Genomic DNA, 22,191 nt, shown 5'->3' on the forward strand with positions numbered 1-22,191 from the left:
TGAAACCAATGTTGGTTGGAAACATCCCAAGCAACCCACAGCAGCTGTGCTTGTGCACAGAGGTCCACGCCACCTCCCACACCGCAGGGAGTCCCCATAGACACAGCTGGATTTATCTCCTGCTGACTCAAAATGAGTTGCAACCCCCATCTAGAGCTGAGGTCTGAAGGTGCTGCCGAAGATTTACCAAAGTCTCTCAAGAAACATGGGGCAAAGCCAAGGCTCAAAGCACATCACCGCAGCCACAGCGTAGCACCTGCCGCCCTTCCCCCGGGTCTTCTCGCAGGGCTTCAGCAGAAAATGTGTTTTAAAATTCCTTCTGTCACTGAGCAACCTCCCCTTTCCTCAGAGATGGGAATTGCTTTTGACCCATGTCATGAGACAACATGCCAGTTCTCATGGACATTACCATGGCCAAGCACTGAAAAACCACTTATTGCCTGGTCAATCCTTGACTCTGGGGAGGGGCGCGTCTCTGGAGGTTTTCCAGCCTCACCCATGGCCAACATGAGAGAGTGACCGTGGTGGTCTTGCTCCAAGCAGTAGGTTGGACTGCAGACTCCTACAGACCTTTCCCACCAACACAGAACTTCTTTCCCATGCCTCTACACTGTCTTTATGTCTTCCCATGAGTTACTGGGCACATCAGCAGTATGTGTCTCCCAACCAAACTACTAGAGCCATTTCCCTTCCTCAGGAGCAGCTCTCCATGGCAGTCTGTAAAGGCATGGGGAGGCACTGACACCGTGTCTCCCCTGCCTATCAAAACTTCTCCCATTGCTGGGAACCTTCTCACAGGCAAGGCTGAGTCACAGTAGTCCTCAAGGATGCACTCAAGAAGAGGAATATGCAGATCTGGGCTAGGGACCTCATGCCCAAGGAAGTTGAGTATCTCATGACTGGTACTCATCTGTCCCACAAGCTCCTTTTCCATGCTTCAGCTGAGAGCTCCAGCTTCACTCTTCCCCGTGTGCTCTCCCATGTATTGAGGACCAGTTGCCAGGCTTCTCTAGAAAGAGTCCCCTGCCCTCACACGGGCCTCCCAAATCTTGCAAACCATCCAGAGGGCTCCTTGACATACCAAAACCAGATCAACCTTGGAAGCCCATGGTGCCGCTTGCTGAGGGGAAGATTTGCAAGCTTGCATTAGCTCCACAGACTTGTCAAGCATCAGGAAGTTTGCAAAATCTGATAAGCCCTCCAGGCTCTGCTGTGACACAGATTCCTTGTGTCACCTTTGGAAAGTCACTCCCTCCCTCTATGTCTGATGAAATCAAGCACCCGCTTCCCCAGCCCTGTCTTCTCCCATCAGAGAGGATCCCTGTGCCCTATCAAGGCCTGGAATTTCACACCCCTCCCACAGTTTCACAAAAACTGTGCTGCACAGAGTGCAAACACATGGCTTCCCCCCAGAGCAAGGATCTTACCAGATTTGGCTACCCCAAAGTTAGGACTTCAGCATCCAAATGTCTCCTGAGCTCTCTCCAGAGCCATGTGTCGTCCGGGACCGTGGGACACATCAGCATCCTGAGAGAGCAGCAGCCCCATTGCAGAGCTAAGTGGGACCATACAAGTAGAGGAGAGCAGTTTCAAGGCATCTGAGAAGCCTGGAGCCTGACCCCTACGGTCCTTGTTAGTCACAGATTATTTCTAGCTCTCCCCAGTGCTGGTGGGACAGTCTAGGGGACTGCCACCTTCCTGGGTTTGGGAACAGGCTGCATCTCCCCAGCCTTGGATGTCATCCTGAAAATCCCAAACCTGTGCACACGCTGTGGACAGCGTGCACACAGCAACTAACCGTGTCTCCAGCTCTCCCACCCGGGGACACCCCTGGGATCAGATGCCCCAGTGCACACCCAGTGCACAGCAGGGACTCCCTCCCCTGGTGGGACATCAGGGGTCCCCACGGTGCCCTGTGCCCATGCAGGCAGGGACGTGCGCAGTCCCAACCCACTCTGTCCTGTGGCCCCGCTCCCTCACAGGCGGAGATGTGCGTGGCTCCATCGCACCCTGCAGGTGAGGACATGCATGTCCCCATCCCACCCTGTCCTCACACATGACCCAGACCCCTCCCAGTCCTCTGTGCAGGCAGGGACATAGGTGGCCCCAACGTCCTAGTGCCCCATCCAGGTGTGTGCCCCAAGCAGGCAGGGTCACCAGTGGCCCTGGTCCCTTGGTCTCCCGGTCTCCCGTGCAGGCAGGGACGTGTGTCCCCATCTCACTCTCTGCCCCGTCCCTCTGCTCTGCAAAGCAGGGGGGGACACCAGTAGCCCAGCACCTTAGTTCCAATGCAGGTGGGGGGACACCCGTGAGCCTCATGACCATCATACAGCAAAGAAACGTGTGGACCGACCCCTTCCATCCCCCCCCGCATGGCCCCATCCCAACGTGCGCCCCGAGCAGGAGGAGACGGGAGTAGCCCGACCTCCCGCGGGCAGCAGCGTGCATGGCCCTCGCTCCCAATTCCCCACGCGGGCGGAGGAGGGACACGCGTGGCCCCGATCCCCCACCCTCCACGCAAGAGCAGGCACGCGTGGCCCCGACCTCCCGGGCATTCCCCCCCCTCCCCCCACGCAGGCGGGAACACGCGTGTCCGCGGCCCCCCTGTCGCGGCGCTCACCTGCGCGGCGGTGCGGCGGGCAGTGCGGCGGGGCGGGCCGCGCTGGCATTTACATAGGGCTCCGCGCCCGCCGCCGCCTATAAGAGCGCGGTGCGGGACGGTGCCGCCCGAGCCCCGCCGCCGCCGCCGCCGCCGCCAGGTTGGTAGTAGAGAGGAAAGGGCCGCCGCCCCCCGCGCCGCCCCGCCCGCGCCCCGCTGCCCGGCCGCCGCCGCTCCCCGGCGGCGCGCCCCGCTGCTGCCCCGGCCCTTCGACGGCTCCGGGGAGCGCCCCCCACCCCCCCCCCGGACGCTGCTTACCCTGCTGGAGGGGTCCCGGCTAGGGGAGGGTGGGGAGGAGAGGATAAATCCCCATCCTGTGTCAACCCGGAGGTTTTTCCTGTCCCGATTTGACCCCCGTAAGGGGCAGGAACACGCAGGGAGTCCCCCCCATCCCCGAATTGCGGGTCTGATCATTTAGCTTCCAGGGGACAGGATTTCTCTTGCTTCAACGGAAAATACCAATCTGCCGCCCTGAGCAACCCGATCTAGGACTGCTGTTGGCTCTGCTGTGAGGAGGTTTTGTCTGGACTCTTCCTAAAGGTCCCTTCCAGCTCGATGCATTCTAGGGCAGGAAAACACTGTTTCTTGTAGGCAGAAACTGCTGCAATTTGGGCAAACTTTCTGCCTCCTTTGCCCTTCTCCCCCACCAGCCCAGAATATTTTAAACAAAAGATAAATTGTCCATTTCTGCTAAATTACTGACCCTTCCTTGAAGATGTCTCTAGTCTTCTCCCTCTCCATACGCTGTGACAGAGGAAACCACAGGGGCTCTAGGGCCACAGCCATGCTTCTGCATGGAGGATGCTTTCCAAGGTGCAACAACTTCAGTTTCTCCTGCCCTGAGCTGGAGGCACCAGTTTTCCACTTCAAAGCTGCAAAAATGCCAAGGAGCTGGTCTTCTGTGCAGGGTAATCAAGTGAGAAAGATTGGGCAGACAGCAACAGAAAGAATTGTTTCCCTGGAAATTCTCTATGAAACTATTCCCAGAAGTTGCAAAGTGTAGAGGAAATGCAAACATCCCTTGATATTGTTTGAAAGTTAAATTTAGATTTAAAAAGGCAACATTTTCCATGTTGTGTTCTGGGTTTTCAATTGTTATGTACTGGGTTTTCAATTGTTATGTATTGTTGATCTGTTTTAAGCTGTGAAGAGTTGCGTTTCGGTGAATACAGGCTTGGAAATCATTCCTTCCCTCATTGCATCTCATATGAAATTTGGGCAAAGACATAATGAAACCAGCGGAATTCAAGCGATCAAGATTTAACTTGCCCTAGGCTAAACTGTTCATTTATTTCTTCTCTTACAGCCACTCAGACTGTTTTGTGGGCACGTTTGCTGGGCTGGGGACCCCACAGCTGGACTTCAGTCTTACATCGTAGCTTTGGGGATTAATTACAGCTCCTGCTTGCCAGGTAATGATAGAAGGAATGGTGCTTGAAGGCTGCCCTTCTCTGGGCTTGGCTTTCCAGGGAAATAGCCCAAAAGAAGATTTGAAAGTACACATGATTGATAGCTCTTTTAGTCTGCAGCAGAAAGTCAAGGTAAGGTCAAGTCTAGATCAGTTGTGAGCCAGTTGTTAAAAGCCAGTTTAACAAACTGTTTGCTGTAATGATCTGGGTTACTGGACAGAGAATAATTCTGAAACCAAATATTGCTTTATGCATTGAAAAGTGGCTTCAGCTGCCCAGGTAAACTGTTTTATGATTGTTATTGTAATGCCCACCCACTTCTAGGGATTTGGGACCCACTTTTTTATGGCTCAGTTGCTTTGGGTTGGATCTTACCTAAAAATACTATTAACACTGTTTTCACAAAATGAGAATAAAATCAACTCCTCTGTGCAGGGACAGAATGAAATTGTATTTGGTCATGAGTCATATTAGCTCTGGCATTCCCTGACTTTAGAAGACTTCCCGGGGTCTGAGATACATGCAGAGATACTATTAAATAAGCAAAATAAAAAGACTAAGCATGTAATCAGTTTTGGTAGAAAAGGTCTAACCCAGGAACGGGGGAAGCTCTGTAATTGCTAGAACTAAAGGGTTGGTGGGAGTTCAAAGCCATCTATGGGAATTACACACTTTGTCATCTCATGTAACTCAGTTTCCTTTAGCCTTGAGATGCGCTCCTGATGTTCGTGTGCTCCTTGGAGCCACATCCCAACTCCAGGGGTTGCTTCTGGCCCCTCTGGACCAAGCGCAGGAACAGTCCTCCCTCCCCAAATTGTACTTTGCAGCTCCTGGGGAAAAGCCTCTTTGAGGAGAGAGGGTGGAAATGGAGGTGGTGGGCTTTGTTCTGCCTGGCCCCCAGCTGGGGATAATTTTACTACTGTGAAATCGATGTTCTCAGTGGTTCCTTGTCATTTTGGAGGAAAGCTGCATCAGCCGGTGGTCGCCAGCTTGTGGACGTCCTCTGAGGGCGCACCACAAAGCGGAAAGCCCTGGCTGCATCTGCTGGAGGGAAAGACCCGGCTCTGTCTGGGGAGGAGCTGCTCAACGGGTTTCTGGGCTTGGACTGCTCCTCAAGCTGCAGCAGGAGGGCAGCTGGGTTTGCAGTTCCCTGGGCTGCCACAAACCCTCTGGGCTGGTGGAGCCCAGCCCCAGGCACCTCCTCTCCTCCACCACCAAGGGCTTTTGGGTGGCGTGTTTCTCTACTGGGGAGTATTTTGCTCTGCCTGTTTCCTTGCAGCGTCACATTTCCTTGTCCCTCTGGGGAGTTTTGAGGTGGTTATTCCAGAGCTGAGCTGGGCCGGCGGCTACGGGCTCGGGGCGGCCCGGCCAGGCAGCGCAGGGTCCCGGCTGCGATTGCCTCTCTCCTGCAGGCTGCCGGAGGTGCAGGATGACTCTCTTTGACGGCGTCTACCCCTTCTACCTGCAGAAGAGGAAGGCCGCCGTGTTCGACGTCAGCACCATCATAGTGATCGTGGTCTTCCTAACGTTTGCTTGCAGCTTCCTGCTCATCATCCCGGGCATCCGCGGACGGGTGGTGCGTGACCCCTCTCTCTGGGGATAAGCATCTGCTCCCCACGTTTTGGATGCTGGGACACTCCCGGCTGATTCGGGGTAAGGCGGGAGGGCAGCCAGGGCTGTTCCTCCCCGACTGATGTCCCATCTGTCTCCCCACAGAGGCTGTACTGGACAGTCCGGGTTCTCCTCAGCCTCGTCGTGGGAGTGGTGATCGTTGGTAAGTGCCGCGCAGCCCTCGGAGGGTGGGTCTGGGGGCAGGATTAAGCGCCGGGGCAGGGTCTGTGTCTGGGAAATGCGAGCTGGTGGTCACAGCCGTGGCCTGGCTGAGGCTGGCTGCAGGGTCTGCCCGACCCCTGCTCTGCAAAGCTTCCCGAAAGGGCTTCCCCATCCCTGGCGCGGGGGCTGAGAACACCTGGAGGTGCCCCCAGTCACTTCTTAACCGAGAGGGAGCTTCGCTGGCTGTGGCTGCACCGTGGAGGCCGAACAGCCCCCACTCCGGCGGCTGCACGGCCCCATGTGCCTCCAGCCGTGCGAGCCCCCCCGGGCTGCCCGCTGCCGCGGGAGTGCGCTGGGCAGCTCGCGCCGCGGCCAGGCGCGTTTGGAGCGTGAGAGGAGCCTCGCAGTGATGTGGAGACAGCAGGTCAAAATAAAGCACAAGCAGGGCAGAAGTGTGTGTGTGGGGGTGTGGAGACCTTCCAAGGGGCAAGGCAGGAGAAGATGATGGAGAGGATTTGGTTTAGTAGAAACCAGGAAATCTTCTGCGATAAATGGGGGCTGGTGGTGGAAACGAAGGCGTGGGATTTCCAACGCGGACAGGGTGACAGGACGTGTGAGCAGAAGATGTATTGAGGGGGTAGAAGATGGGGAGAGCATCAGCCCTGACCCTAGATCAAAGAAACCCTTCTGCTGTGAAGAACGGGGCGGATTACATGACTGCTTGGAGAGGGATGATGAAGCACGACCTAAATGACTCAACCCACGATTTGACCAGGCAGTAGAAGTAGATAGCGAGGCTATGACCAGCCACAGGACTCTGCCTGCTGACACGTGGGCCGGTCCGGCATGCGGTGGTCACCCTCCACCTGGGGATGTCCAGGTGCTAGGAGATGACGCCAGAGCTGCCCGGGAACGTCAGGATGGAGATGGCAGAGGGGTGGAGGTCAGGGCTTTGCTCCACAGCCTTAACCAGCTCAGCCCTGGACAGCCATCCTCTTCTTACAAGGGTGCAGCCGGGTGCTGCTTGGGCACACAAGAGGAATTAGTTGTTTTGAAGCCAGCGTCAGGGTTTCTGTCTGGTGGCAGCAGGGCACACTCGACCCTGCAGCTGGAAGACGTTCCTGCAGAGCTGCTACTGGATCAGTGCCCTCACAAGTTGATTCAGTGGGTGAACTTGTTTTCTTGGCAAGTTTTCTTGTTCAGCCTGAGCTTAAATCATTGCCTTCACCTTCAGCTCATTTCAGTGATGGAAAATTAAGCCCACTGCAAAGTGAAAGCGTTTCAGAAGGGGATACGTTGTTCCAAAAAACATGTACCAGAAATGCTTCACGGTTTTCTTTTCCACCCCAGCTGAAATGACTGTCAGAGCTGTGACGCACTTGCCACCTCTCTCCACTGCCTCCGTTTGGCCGTGGCCTTCGCTGTTCGATAACACTGCGATCTAGGGAGCTTAACACTTGGAATGGCACTCGCCCCGACTCCCGAGGACGAGGAGCGGGCTCATTTCCGAGCCCTGTCCCCAGGGGCTGCGGTGCTCCTCGCGGTGGGCAGCTCGCAGGGAAGCCCTTGGAGAGAATGTCCAAGGCGGAACCGGGTCATGGGGTTCGCCCCTGGGGACCTGAGCTCCCCCGCTCCCCGATCAAGGGAGTGGATGCTCAGCAAGGGGAGGACATGAGCTCCACCGGGGTGTGGGAGCTGGTTGAGGCACGTCCCAGTGGCTGAGTCAGCTCTCCTGCCCTCCTCAGGCTCCTTCGCAGCGCCGCGGTGGGAACGCCGCTGTTCGTGCTCGCCCGTGATCCCCTCCTTGCGCGCAGCAAAGCCTGAGACCGGCCCCTCTTTAACCCCGGCTTTAATTTTCCTGGCAGCTGTCCAGTTCACGGGAGACTGGGAGACCGGCTGGGTGAAGGCAAACACCTCCTACAAGTCCTTCAGCCACGTCCTGGTGAACACAGACATTGGGCTGCACATCGGTCTGGCGGGGGTGAACGTCACGCTCATGGGTGAGTCTCATGTCCCCGTCCGCAGCTGATGGCCCCAGGACATCTCCAAGTGCTCTGTGGGTGGCCTTGGTCTGTGCGGAGGCTCCGGGAACCCCGCTGTCCCAGGGGTGCCCGTGCTGGGACACAGCAGGACCTCAGTCTTCTCCCTCCGGCAGGAAACCCGGTGAAGCAGGTCAATGAGACCATCAACTACAACGAGCACTTTGCCTGGAACTTCGGTGCGGACTACGACCACAGCTATGGTGAAGGCCTGGAGAAGGGGCTGCCCAGCCCCATCCTCTACGTGGCCGAGAAGTTCACCGCGCAAAGCCCATGCGGCGTGCACAGGCAGTACCGCATCTCCGGCCACTACGCATCGGCCACTCTCTGGTGAGCCCTTCTCTCCTGGTGCAGGCAGGGGAGACGAAAGGGTGTAGGAAGGGCTCTGCTGCCTTGTCCCTAGGCCTCTGGGATGGCTGGTCATTGCATGCTGCCAGGAGGAAAGCCATGTGCACGCAGAGGCCCTCTGCAAGGTCTGCGGTCAAACCGATGGCCCTGTAGGCACCTTGGGGTGGGCAGATAGGAGGTCCGGGTTCTCTCTGCTGGTCAACTCCACCAGGGCTGGGCACAAGAGAGAGGAACGTGGTGCAGATCCTTGCCGTGATGTGGTGATGATGGCAGGGGTCTATCCCCAAAGAGGGATTTGGAGCTGCTGTCCTTGGTCTCCCAGAGAGGTCCATGGGCATGTGCAGAACTCTCCCATCCCCTTTTGTGAGGGTATTTAAAGTCTGGGAGTGGAACCAGATGAGGAAAAACTGATGATGCTGTTATTGTGGAGTCTTTCTCGACTCTTTAACAGGGTCTGCTGGGCAGCGACATGTTGCTGCTGATTTGGGCTGGGGGAGAGCTGGTCCACAGCTGTCAGGAGGTGGTCCCCTCTACCATGGCTTGTGGAGGGCAAGGGCCATTGCAATGCTGCTCCCCCTGCTCTGGGTTTGACAGCAGGGATGCAGAAGCTAGGAAAGGGGGCTGGCAATGCCACGGAGCAAGAGGTCCTGGCCCCTAGCTGAAGGCTTCTCCTGTCACCCAGCTCCTCAGCCAAGTCCAGAGCTGCTGCAAATGACTTATGCCTGCTTCTGCAGTTATCCCAGTCCTGTGTGCTGCTCTCTGGGGTCTGCACTGACCCACATGTGGAAGGGCAGGGAGCTGAGATGGTCTAGATAGACTGAGTGGGCTGCTGTGGCCTCCTTGAGGCTGGTACGGTCTGTGGGCTGAGCAATGGGAAGAGGAAATCCGGGCTTCTGTCTTCTGGATGCAGCAGTGCGAGCATCGCACGTCTGCTTGCTCAGCCCGGGAGGCTAGGGATCACTTTGGCTTGCCCACAGAGCTTCTTGGCCTCATAGAGCGCAGCCTGGAGCCCAGATTCCTCCTCCCGCACAGAAATCCTCACACAGAGCATCCTAGCCCGTGGTACTTGCACAACTTACCCGTTGGTCTTCTCTTGTCTCCAGGGTGGCCTTTTGCACCTGGCTCATCTCCAACATGCTCTTCTGCATGCCTGTCCTCGTCTATGGAGGCTACATGCTCCTGGTCACAGGGGCCTTCGTGATCTTTTCGTTACTCTCCTTCTCCACCGTGAGGAACTCCCCGATGTGCCGAATCCAGTTTGGGATCGCAACCCTGCGCACAGGCTATGGGGGATCTTTCTGGCTCACGCTCGTGATCGGTAAGGACACCAAGCTACATCAGGGCACCTTCTTCCTCTGGGTGTGAGAAGGCATCGTCCCCCTGGCAGGGGGACATCAGAGGAGGAGTGTGGGGTGGTGAGTGTCTGGTGTTTACAGGAACGCTCTCAGAGAGTGTGCTGTCCTCCAGGTTTGCTCTGTTTTGTGGCTGGGATCACTGTTGTTGCACTGCACTGCTTCAACTTGGACCTACTGAAAACTCTCTTTGATCTCCGTGAGGACAAAGCAGAGGAGTACCAGGAAATGACTGAAGTGTACGTCAACCCTCATTTTGTGAACAAAGGGCTGTCTCCTCAGCCCTCCAAAGTCAACCTCAACAACATCTAGAAGAAGACTTTTCCACTTCTTCCCTGATGGTGGGCCTGAAAGGGCAGAGTACCAAACCCTTCTTGATGTCCCCGAGACCCATTTCCCCATCCAACTGCCTTTGAAGAGTGCATGACTCCGTGTTGGGATGGGTACTTGCCGAGAAGTGCTTTTGCAGACTGTATCTCCCCAACGGTGCCCTCTGGAGAAGGGCAGCGTCTTGAGCTGCACACTCACCTGGGGATCTCTGTCCCAGGAGAAACGCCCATTCTGCTCCATGCCCTGGCACAGCTTGGTGCTGTGAGTCTCCGGTGGCCAGTTCCCACCCCAGAAACTGAGCTTGCTGGTGAAATTTCTCACCGGGAGCACCCACAACTCCAAAAGCCAGTGATTAAACCTGATCATTTCTTCCCCAAGCACTGATGTTTAGTGTAGACCTTTAGGTGTACCTAGGAAAGCCAGGCACAGACCCAGACTCCGTCAGGCTGGGTGCTGCGTGAACTAGAGTAAAAAAAGCTGCTCCAGAAATAAAGACTGAGTAAACACAGGCTGGAGTTTGCTGGGGAGGATGTGATGATGTAATTATTTTCACTTTTGAACTTTGGCCTTATTAGACAAGACTTGTAGTCTAGAGTAGGCCAAAAAGAAGAAGGAGAAAAGGAGGAAGAAAGGAAGGAGATGGAAGAATGAAGTTACCCTCATCCAGCTGGAGCACACTTGGGCTGGCTGGGCTCACCACGAAATGCAAGCCTGAGGCCAGGAGTCAGATCCAGCCAAGGTGAGAAATGAAGTGCATCAGGTTGCGTGACTGCAAACAGAAGACGGGCTCTGGCACCAAACCCACTGGCCTGATGAAGCCTCCATGGGCTGGCACCAGGAGACTGCCGGACACCTGGGCAGCTTCAGTCCAATTCATTGTAAAGGACATAATTTCAGTATTTTGGCTCTCTGAGAAAAAAACCCCCGCTGTTAAGTTACTTGTTTCTTTCACACGATATTTATGTTGCACTAATGTGATTTGTTATGCACAAGAATTATTATTTTCAATAAAACTTTGTTAAAAACCCACTCCTTTGAAACACTTTGGGCATTTTGGGGGGCTGGTTTCTTAAGAGGGGGCTGTGGGGCATATCTGAAGGCAACGGCTTGCGAGCCCCCAGCAGCAGCACCCTTCCCGGGGCCGGGGGAAGCTGTCCTGGCAGAGGTGCCCCCAAGGAAGGACAAGTCTTGTTGGCATGTGCCAAGGTGAGCAATTGAGAAACCCTTGTCGTGGGGAGCAGCAGGGATGTAAGAGAGCCTCAAAAGGACCTTAACTAGTCAAGCAGCAGGACAAAAGCCATAAGATGAAACCAACAAAACTCCCTCAGGAAAAGGGAAGATCCTTTCTCGAGTCTTTCTTGCATCCAGACATGTCAGGTCCGGAGGCATGGTGGGAAGATGCTGCAATCAACCACAAGTTATTGGGGCTGGTGTGGGACAGATCCCCTGCCCTGAAAGCACGGGAGGCTGGGGGGTTTCCCATCCTTTCTGCCACCGCACCTGCCACTCTCCAGCCTCGTCTCCTGCTTTTTAGGCATGTTCCCCCCGCTCAGCAGCATCCTCAGCAGAAGAAAAGCTTTTGGCCTGTGGCATCAGACATATAGGGGCATGAACCCAAATAAATAAAACTTAAACAAAATTCCATCTGTTTGAAGCACAGGGACACCGGATCTCTGCGTGTCTTGCCGCTTCCTGGCAAACACCGGCCAGCTGGGATTTCTGCAGCAGACGTTGCGTGGGGCCAGCTGAGCAGTGGCGAGGACATGATGGGGGATGCAGAGACTCCCTCAAGCACCGTGTCCCATGCAGAGCAGGGGGTCAGGACAACAGGGGCTGGCCGTGTCATGGGGGCTGGCCACTGGCTAGGAGATTTGCAGGTGGAGGGCTTCTTCCCTTGCCACCACAGGGAGGTGCACACACGAGGGCCATTGCTCGGAGATGATTGTTTTGCCTCGCTGCACGTTGTCATAGCAGCTTTTCCACATGCACTATGAGAGCTGTGGCTGTATGGCCACAGCTGCCGCAGGTTCTACCTCCTCCGTCCACCACAGCCGCTGGCTCAGTTTCCTGGTCGGACTGAGCCATTGTTGGACAACGAGATGTAAAATAATTGCCATTAAACCCCTGGCTCTTGGCCCAGGCTGCTTCTGGCCCCACGCTGTCCAGGGAACCTGGCATCTAACCAGAGAGCCAGTGCCAGCCATGGAGCAAACACCGTAAGCGCTTCCGTAAGCACAGCCCGGGGCTCTGCAGGGACCGTGGTGGCCATGCCTGGAGGCAGTCGTTGCACCAGGGTGTGCAGCCACCATGCCATCTAGCAGGCAGCAGAGCTGCCCACTCCCCTGCCTCCAGCCTGGGCTGTGAGGGAGAGCACACCAAGGGAAGGCTGAATTTATATTCAGTAAATAAAAGGGGTTCGTTGCACCTCGGATCTAGTCCATCTGTGGGCTGAAGCACCTCCTGGTACACGTCACTGGGAACATCCTGGCTGAGGTCTTCTGAGCCCAATGAGTTCAGCTCCAACCTGTTTTTACATGCCTGTTGGGTCCTCTAGGTCCTCCCTGAAGGCTGTTCCATCTGGAGCGGGATGGGGCAAGATGCCACATCTGAGCACCCCCTCCCCAGAGGGCCTACCCCATGGTGGTCCCTCTGCAAACCTCTCCGCTGGACTGGGGATTGCTTCCATCAAACCTTCCACATGCCCAGGGTCACTCCAGGAGCTAAAGTCCTCCCGTATCCCCCCTGCTCTTTTGCCTGCGTATGCTCAGATACCCTATTTACTGCCTGTTGACTTGCCCTTATTGCCCTGCGCCGGCTAGCCGGGGTCAGATGCCCCACATGGGACCACAAAAGGGCTCTGCCTTCACCGCCTTCCCTTCCCTACGGCTGCTGTGTTGCAGCAACAGACCATCCCCGGCCCACCAGCCCTCAGAGGGATGCCTCCACCAACAGACAGGAGAAAGACCGGGTCCAACTTCTTTTATTGAGATAGAGGGGAAAATAAGTGAGCACAAAACAGAAAAAAAAAAAAAATGTTGCAAAACCTGCACAGAGTTAAAGGGGTCCAAACATGAAACGTGCTCCATCCCCTCCCTCCCTGCGCGGGTAGCGTACCTGCTGGCTGTCAGCAGACAGCAGTGGGCGGCTGCACCCTTGGGTGTGCAGAATTTCAGCGCCGCGTGCCCCAAGACACGTGTCTTTCCACAGCTGAGCAGGAGGGAACCAAGCCTCCCAGACCGGGTGTGATGCTCACCTCTTGCTAAGTGGTGACAGCGGCTCTCCAGGGCGTTGTAGCACCTCCACTCCCATCTCCTCCTCTCCTTCCCTCCCACCGAAACTTCCTTCCAGAGGGCTGCAAGAGCACCCATAAGTCACAGACTGGGGTTTGGGGTGTCTATAAGCACCTCTAAGAAGCAGGAGCCAACCACCCGACACCCTGACTGTGCTGTTTCCAGCCCAAGGTAGAGCCCACCACATCCGAGGCTTACATCAAACTTGAGCTGCGAGGCATCAACATGGGTCTGAAATCCAGACCTCCAAGGTCTGGTACCTCCAGCAACCTACTAAATCGTGGGCCTCCTTGTCAAGCTGCTCTTCACCTTGGACCAAGAGGAGGTGCTGGATACGGGGCACCCTGGTGAGCACAGCTCCACTCGCTTTTCCTGACTGCTGATGGAAAGAGCATCCCTGGGCAGAGGGGACTTCTCGGGGGCCTTCAGGGTCAGGGTGCTGTTGTGGGGGCTCTAATTCTCCTTTGGTTCATATCTATGTGTCTGCGGTTATTTGGTCTCTCTCCAGTTTCTTCTGGTTCTGTATCTTTGGGAGGACTCGGGGTTTGTTGGGGATGGACTAAGGGGAAGGGCAGTAGCCCAGTGCCCGTAACTGGACAGCCAGGGATGGGGCATGGATTGTCCTCACCCCAAAAGCTCTTCCAGTTGCTGGGGGGTAAAACAACAGCAAAAAAAAATGAGGGCAAACTGTCGTATTGGAGACACCTTTCCAGGCTTGGGTATTCTCGTCACCTGGCTCTTGTCATGCCTCTTCCCACCTGGGTTCCTGGTGGGGTTGGACCGGAGCATGAATTCAGGAGGGGTGTCCTTGGGCTTTGCCCTGCCTCCCCCCAGTGCCCTACAGCTGGGTGGATGTCACTTCGCAAAGCTCGCCCAAGGGGACCATCAGCACGTCCTGCACAGAGGAGCCAGGCTCGGCTGGCTGGTAGGACTTGTCCCGCCCCTCTTCTTCTCCCTTTCCCTTGTCCAGGTTAAAGACAAGCTTCAGCTTCTCTGGATGCACGGAGTTCAGGATGATGATGCCCAAGCCCAGCAGCAGACACAGCAGTCCTGCAACGCACAGTGTGGGGAGACATATTAGCATGTCCTGCCCGCTGCGTCCCAGCCCCATCCAGGTCTGGATCTGGGGTTGGAGGCCAATGACACGTGGCATCACCCAGGAGGTCAAGGGAGGGTGTTATTTCCCTCTCCACAGCTGGACTCTGCCATCAGTTTGGGCTCCCCGGTGCAAAAGAGAAGACAATGAACTGGGGGCAGATGGCCAGGAGAGTCGGGGCTGGAGCCCACCATGTATGGGGAAAGGCTGGAGGAGCTGGGCTTGTTTAGATTGAAAAAGAGGAGTCTACAGGGGGACCTAATTGCCAGCTTCTGCTACTGAGAAAGAGCCAGTCTCTTCTCGGAGGTGCACAGATTTAACACGGGAAATTCTGGTTTGATAAAAGGAAATAATTGCTGCCCGTGAGTGGGACAACTGTGGGGCAGGTCCTGAAAGGCAGAGGGGATCTCTAGCCATGGGGACATCCACCTCCAGACTGAACAAGGCTGATGTGGCTTTGAGGTTAGCCCTGCTCTGGGCAAGGGCTGGGAGAGACAACCCCGAGGGTCCTTCCCAGCCAGGTCTTTCCCTGACTGTTGTGAGTCACGACTTTCATGGCACTCCTCTGGGCACACCTCCACACAGGTAATTTTGGCCGTTCAGATCTCCTGGCTGCTCGGCTCTTTTTCCCCTAGTCTTAATGATGCAATCCTAAATACTTGTATGACATTTTAAAAAAAAAAAAAATTTCTGTGACCTGCCATGGAGACAGAAGGGATGAAGCGCTGTTGGGGCATCACTGAGCATCATCACTGGAGGGATGGAGAACAAAAGCCCCAGGAGCAAGCTGAGCACTCACCTGTTGCTAACGTCAGCCAAAAGGATCCACCATAGTCTGTTTTCAGAGAAGCTGGGCCAAACTGGATGGGACACTTGGGAGTGTTCTTTGCAGTGAAGAAAAAGAGCAGTGAGAAGAGCATCAATGCAGCAGTGAGCAGGAGCGTGTAGCCACCGTAGAGCAGGATGGGCATGGAGAACAATAGGATGGAAATGAGCCATGTGCAAAAGGCCATCCTGCAAAAGGACCACAAAACCGAGCAGAAAGCGTCACACTTCGAGCCTGTTCTGAGGGTCTCCTCTCCACATCCTGATGAAAGGACACAGCCTTGGGCAACCTGCTGTAGCTGGCCTTGCTTGAGGAGGTGGGCTGGACAGGCTGATCTAAGGACGTCCCTTCCAACCCAAACGATTCTGCGACTGCATGAACGGTGAAGCTGTGGCACAGGTCCTGCAGTGGTGGAGAGGGATCTCCATGCCTGGGGGCATTCAGTGTTGAACTTCATGAAGCCTACCAAGCACCTTGATGTGGCTTTCACATCAGCCCTACTCTGAGCAGGGGACTGGAGTAGAAACCTCTGGAGGTCCCTCCAAATTAACTCTCTCTCTGATTCTTGTGGACCTCCACAACTGGCCACTGGCAGGCAGTTCTCACCTGTTCAAAGGGAGAACAGCAGCAGGGGAGACCTTTGTTTGGAGAACCACAAAACGAGCCGTGCCCACATCTGATTCAGCACCTGGAGTGGACCCAGCTGCCAGCCCTGCCCTGTGCCTGGGGTCTGGGTTTAGCTCGCTGGGGAGGTGAACCTAACAAATTGTTCTGATTCCAAGAATAATAATGAAAAATAAGTTTACATCAACATCCTTGCCTTGAAATACTCCTTTTCAAGAGCAAGAAGGTTTGGGCAGGGCTAGTTGTTCTTTCTGAAAATAAAAAAGGAGATGTGGGCAGGGACCTGGAGCCTTCATCCACAGAGGGAATCGCAAGACTCATTCTTCCCTGCAGTGCCTTTCCCACGACCTCTGAGACAGGTGGGGATGCTCTGAGACTCCACGATCACAACACACACAAGGGATCTCAGCTTTACACCACAAGACAGCCTCTGAGCACCCTCTTGACGGTGTCTCCTGCTCCCCAGCAGCAGGTCTTATGCCCTTTGGGGCTGGTCTTATCGGGGCTCCGCATCTTGCTTGGGAGAGGACCTTGCACTATAAGCCCCACACAGTTGCATCTTCTTTCCTTTAACTGAAGACTAATTTTTCTCCAAGTGCAATTTCGCACATCAGGGCAGGGCACACAGAAGAGGACTCTGGGGAGATGGGCAGGCCAGGAAGCATGAGCATCCCAGGTTCTACAGACGGGTGGGTGCCAAAGACCAGCCAAGGCTTTGGCATGGCCTTACAGGGAAGAAGGTGGCTCCATCAAGCTCCCTCTGCTCTACCTGGTTCTTTCCACCTCCCCACTGAGCAGAGATAGGGCTGACTTCGTGCTCTAACTTACCACAGCGTGAGGGACGCGTAGTGGCCGGAGATGCGGTACTGCCTGTGCACACCACATGGGCTTCGCGCGGTGAACTTCTCAGCCACATAGAGGATGGGGCTGGGCAGCCCCTTCTCCAGGCCTTCACCATAGCTGTGGTCATAGTCTGCATCGAAGCTCCAGGCAAAGTTCTCACTGTAGTTGATGGTCTCATTGACCTGCTTCACCGGGTTTCCTGCCAGATGACCAAGACTAAAGACCTTTCTCAGCCTTGGAGGCAGCTCTGAGATTTCCTGGTGTGGGGGCTCGAGGGCCCACAGCCCCAGTACCCAGCTGCACGGCTGCCAGACTTACACCCAATCTCCTCCTGTTGTGATACGTACTCACCCACCAGTGTGATGTTCACCCCTGCCAGGCCAATGTGCAGCCCAATGTCCACATTTACCAGGGCACGGCTGAAGGACTTATAGGAGGTGTTTGCTGTCACCCAGCCGGTCTCCCAGTCCCTGGTGAACTGGATGGCTGTGAAGACTTCAAAGGTTAGTCATGGCCTGGTGGTGACACATCTAGTCCTGGAAGCGTCTGCCATGATTGTCACCATGGCCTAAGCATCATCTACCCCAACCCAAGGGCAAGGCCTGGGTTGTGAGCCCCAGGGAGCAGAAGCCTTGTATGCCCTTCCCCAACATCATCCCCGACCCATGACCCTGAGACCCCCATTTGGGTTGGTGTCTCCCCAAACCCAGCGCAGCCCCTAACCCTAGAGACAATGGCTCTGATATGTGGGCACTGTCCAGGCGCTGGTCCTCATCTAAACACCTGCCAGTTTGTCTGGGTCCCTCCGCAGTTGGCGGTGGGTTTTTGGTGACTGCCCTGGAAGTGGTCTCCACATACAATGGCTAGCCTTCAGGGAGGAGGCAGGCAAGTGCTTGCACCTCCCACCACTTGCTGGAGCCAGGTCCCAGACACAGATGGGGGTTGGTCTTCCCCATAAACTCATCCTATGGGCTGGACTTGGCGCTTGGCTGCTCTATTGACCCTCCCTCGCCTCGCTCCTCCATCCTCCATGTCTTGGGCATCCTTGAGCTTCACCCCCAGGACCCTGGTACTCACTGAGGACCACCGCTCCCACGAAGAGGCCCATCACCACCCGCAGGAGCCAAAAGAGTCGCTGTGAGGGGTGAGCAGAGGGAAAGGACAGGTCTCGGTCAGATTTTGCCATGGGGACCTCAGCACTGAGCATGTCCTTTGGAAATGCCAGCCTGTGAGAAACGGAGTCACCCCCCGGGCTCTGCAGGCGGGCGGCATGGGGGGCACACGTGGCTGGGGCATGTCTGCTGTGGGGTGGGGGAGGCAGCAGGGAGATCTACGCAGAGCAAGAAGGTCAAAAGAGCCCATTTGGGAAAGTCGTGCCGTCTGCTTTCTGGGAAGGAGGATGGAGACGCTGCCTTCTTGAGCTGGGATTTCCACACTCATCCAAACCTCACATGTCTGGACGTGGTGGCAGCTGGCCACAGCTGGAGACAAAAGCAGCAGCTGGGGGTTTGCATTGTGTCTCCTGGCGGGGGGAGATGCCTCTCGGCCAGCCCTGCAAAGCCAAGCACGCAACAAGCACACAGCATGCGAGCAAGAGGGCTCGCAGTGGGCTTGGTTGGCCACTGCCCCGCAAGCAGGGCTGGGGCACGCATGGTGCACACCTCCTCCTTTTATTGGGGTTTCGGGGAAGGTGGAGCGAGGTCTTTGAGCCTCACCCTGTTTTTCCACTCCTGCGAAATCACTTGGGCTTGCTCACAGCAAAATCCAGCCAAGCTCAGATCTGGGCACCTCGTGAATTTGGGGTGGTGGAGTTTGCTGTCTCCAGCATAGGGGTACACGCTGGGTTGGGCTGGAGCTCACCCCCCCATGGCTCACTAGAGATCCAAGAGCCCTGGCCATGAACCTGTGGGCATGTTTTCTCTGCAAAAGGAGGCATGGGAGGAGGCTGGGAAGGAGGAGGCATGTGGGATGCACAGGGCAGGGACCAGAGGGATGAGCTCCCCCGGCCCCTCCACTTACCCCCCTGCCCCGGATCCCTGGCAGGATGATGATGAAGGTGGCCAACATGGAGAGGAAGACGGAGACGATGACAGCCTGGGTGGTGTCAAAGGGGAAGCACGCGTTGGTGCCGGGGTAGAAGGGGAAGGAGCCGTTCCACAGCGTCATCCTGCTGCCCGGGATAGCTGGAAATCAGCACCCGGAGAGGCACTTGGTGAGAAAATCACCTCCGCGCTTCCACCCCGCCCCGCCACCGCAGGGCCGTCTCCCGCCCACCCGCCCACGCGCTGCTTGCGCTGGGCATGGCTGCGCCTGCGTCTTCAGAGTCCCCGCGCGCCGCGGTCCCGCGCCTGGGCATAGACTCAGGCGTCTCGCACGGGAGCCTTCCATCTCCCCAGGGTACATCTCAGAGCAAAGCCAGTTTGGCGTGGCCAGAGCGCCCGCTGCGATGCTCAGGCTGTCCCCGAGATGCGGCAGCCGGCCGCGCACGTGCCGCCAGGCCTCTCGCTCCCCTCCTCTGCCTCTTCTGCACCCCGGTCTGCTGCCTGTGCTCCCACCCTCCCAGCCCGTCGGGCTGCTCCTCGCTGAGCCCCGGACGGAGGGAACTCCTCACCGTCCGAGGAAACAGGAGTAACCCGCAGGGGACAGAGACACTGCCTGTCCCTGGCAGCAGCGAGTCGGCCACCCTCTGTCCCAGGAGCCGGCGGAGGCAGCTCCACCTTGCTCGGGAAAGCTGGCTGCGGTTTTTTGCCACAGCCCTTGGCCGAGGCGCTTCCCGGCTAGGAAAGGGCTGCTCAGCGCACCCGGGGAGCAGGGACCCTCCCAGGGATGGCTGCAGATACACCCGTGCCCCCTTCCCCGCGCCCAGCCTACCTCCGCCGCGGGAGATCCTGAGGGCCGGCTGCCGCGCCTGCGCCGGGCTGCTGCCTCCCTGCCCCACTGCCTCCCCGGGCGGCGGGCGAGGCGCCGGCCCGGCCTGTCACGCCTGTGCTTTGCTCCCAGAGCTTTCCTACGGCACCCACCCCCAGAGGCGGCCGGATTGTGCGGCCTGACCCGCGGCGGATCATCCCTCTCTGGCACTCCCGCTTTCGGGCCACGGGGCAGGCGAGGTGCTGTGCGGCGCGGCGGCCGGGAGCGATGGCAGGGCAGCTTGGCCTTCTTCTCCTCGACTCCTTTCCCGCAGAGCGCTGAAAAGCCCAGCTGCTCCCCACGGCTGCCAGGCTCGGCAGGAGAGCAGCAGAGGCTTTAAAGCCCTCACCTCAGGTGAAGCACCCCGGCTGAGGCCGTCGATCGTGGCTTGCGGCTGCGTGGCCTCCTCGTTGCTCCTGGCTCCATCCCGCAGGGGAGGCTCCCTGGGAAGGAGCCGGCTGACCTGCCGGCCACCAGGCAAGGTGACACAGTGGCTGGCGAGGGCAACCAGCAGAGAGGCGTGGATCTAGAGGGCCTCCCGGCCCCGTTATGCAGAAGACGCCCAGGTTACTAACCCGGCCGTGATGTGGAGACCATGCAAATTCAAGCTTTTGGGGTCTGCCCTCATTCTTCGGCTGAAGCAGGTTGCATTGATGCCGGGAGGTCCCAGCATGGCAGGAATGCTCTCCCGACCCACGTCTGGGGGCTTCCCTCTGAAGCCGGCACAATTACTGCCATCCAACCCAACGCCAATACCGAATCCCTCCCCGGGGGCTGTTTAAAAGAAAAATAAAACTAAATAAAGGGTGGCGAGGGTGACGCGGCTGGGAGGCGTGTGCGCAGAGCTGCGCTGCAGAGGTGCTCGCTGGTGCAGGCAACGCCAGGGATGTGGCACCAGCTCCAGCTCTGGCGGCGCCCGCGGAGCGGAGGGAGACGTGGACTTCGCAGCGGATCCCGGGGGGCGATCGCGTGGGCACGCATGGGGCTGTGAACCTCTTGGAAAGGTGGAAATACCTCTCCCTCTGGTGTGGGAGAGGGATACCCAGGGAGGTGTCTGGTAATTGGCAGGCTGAGATTAACTAAGGTGGGGAAGATGCACCGGTGTGAGGGGATACGCAGGATGACGAGTGGTCTGGCCGGGGGTTAGACCATCACTCGCTGCACTCCCTGGAGCTGGGAGAGGTAGCGGAGGGATGGGCTCTGCACTGACTTGGCCAAACCAACATATGGGGTTTGCCTGGGGAAGAGATCAAGGCACCACGGTTTTTGTGCCGTTCAGACGAGCATCACAAAGACGTTTGTCTTTTGGGGAGGTGCCTTATTGCCAAAAACGAAAACAGGGGGAAGGACGTTTCCCTCCTTCTCAAAGAGGTGCCCAAGAACACGGCATGTGTGTGCAAGGACATCGGGGGAGCTCACAGGGCTACTCTGGTTCCCCCATCTGTCCTCAGCAGTGATGGGGCATCACATTGGTGGTGGGATGCTCCACTTCCCGGGGGTGCTGATGGGGCCGTGGGCTGGCAAGCGCGGGAAAACTGCTGGATTTACCCCTCACCCAGCACTCTGCATCCACAAAGAGGTCCTACAGAAAGCCTGAGGCCATGATGATAACTGGGGTTTGGGTGTCCTTTCCTCTTTCCTCTTTTTTTAATCTTCTGGGTATTTCTTCAGGTAGCAAAGGCGTGTAGTTCATCGGACAGTTTCCAGGGAACAGGTCTGGTGACTTGTTCTTGCTTGCCAGGAGCTCGCAGCCACATGCTCAGGGTGCTGCTCCCACCGCCACCACCCTGCCCTCCCTTGGGCAGCCCTCTTTTGTTGGGCAGCCTCTGCTTCACTCGTTTGCGAGCGATTGACGGGGCGATTAGGGATGAGTTGCCCAAGCCAGGTCACCTGAGGGAGGTGGGGGCACGGGGAGCAGCACCCATCTCCTCTTGCGCAAGCAGCCACGCAGTGTTGGATCAGCCGCCGTCTCTTACGATGCCGGGAACCAAGGTGGGAAAGGAGCGGGGACATGCCTGGGCAGGGAAGCAGTTTTGGGGATGGAGCGGGAGCCCCAGGAGGCCACCCTTTGCTCAGAGGATTTCTGCCTGACCCATCGATGCCAGTGGGACAGACATGCTGTTTGTGTCCAGGTGTCACCCTGCCCCACTGGCTGTCCCCATTGCCCCTCTGTCCTGGTCCCCAGCATGGAGGATGCTGCTGTTGGGGTCAGGCTGGGGCTCTGTTGTGATGGAGCCCATCCAGTGTCCCATCCTGACACTTGGATGTAGCTTCTTGCCCAGGATTCTTTGCAACAGCTGAATGACCCACAATAGACCAACTTGAAGGGAGGGACAGGAGGAAGGATGGAGGGACCTCTTCTGGCCAGTTTCCACCTAGCTGAGCAGAGAAGTCCACGGTGCCGCGGCCATGGTTTGGCTCTAGACGTATTTGCAAGAAGGATCTATTTTTCCAGCTCTACTTTGAAGTTACTTAAATTTTTGAGAGGAGGGGAAGGTGATGGTGGCCACCACCAAAACCAGCGAGCTGGGTTTCGTGTCTCCTGATGGAGACAGCTCAGGGTCAACAGAGAAGGCTGCCAGGAGATGGAGGCAGAGCTCAGCAGGAGCCACCCATCATCCTTGTGGGAATGGAAACAGGAGGGGGTTTCAGCCATGCTTAACTCAGCGTTGAGTGTTCAGCCCTCTGCTGCTTC

General features: G+C 56.9%; 2 protein-coding genes across 2 annotated transcripts; one reads left to right on the forward strand and one right to left on the reverse strand.

Moving 5' to 3' along the window:
• Positions 1–5,497: 5,497 nt before the first annotated feature.
• DUOXA2 (dual oxidase maturation factor 2) lies at positions 5,498–9,940 on the forward strand (the record flags this gene model as incomplete). Its single annotated transcript, XM_082005195.1, has 6 exons — positions 5,498–5,644; positions 5,785–5,842; positions 7,707–7,841; positions 7,997–8,210; positions 9,332–9,546; positions 9,696–9,940. The coding sequence occupies 6 exons, from the start codon at positions 5,498–5,500 to the stop codon at positions 9,890–9,892; spliced, it is 966 nt and encodes a 321-aa protein (XP_081861321.1). The 3' UTR covers positions 9,893–9,940.
• A 4,058-nt stretch (positions 9,941–13,998) lies between these two features.
• On the reverse strand, positions 13,999–18,755 carry DUOXA1 (dual oxidase maturation factor 1; the record flags this gene model as incomplete). The annotated part of the gene is made up of 6 exons (XM_082005194.1): positions 13,999–14,250; positions 15,096–15,310; positions 16,575–16,788; positions 16,941–17,075; positions 17,667–17,724; positions 18,609–18,755. 6 exons carry the CDS (start codon positions 18,753–18,755, stop codon positions 14,039–14,041), a joined length of 981 nt encoding a protein of 326 aa, XP_081861320.1. The 3' UTR covers positions 13,999–14,038.
• Between the last annotated feature and the right edge of the window lie 3,436 nt (positions 18,756–22,191).

The sequence above is a fragment of the Phaethon aethereus genome, assembly GCF_964289735.1.
Source record: "Phaethon aethereus genome assembly, chromosome: 12".
In the NCBI taxonomy this organism is placed as follows: domain Eukaryota; kingdom Metazoa; phylum Chordata; class Aves; order Phaethontiformes; family Phaethontidae; genus Phaethon; species Phaethon aethereus.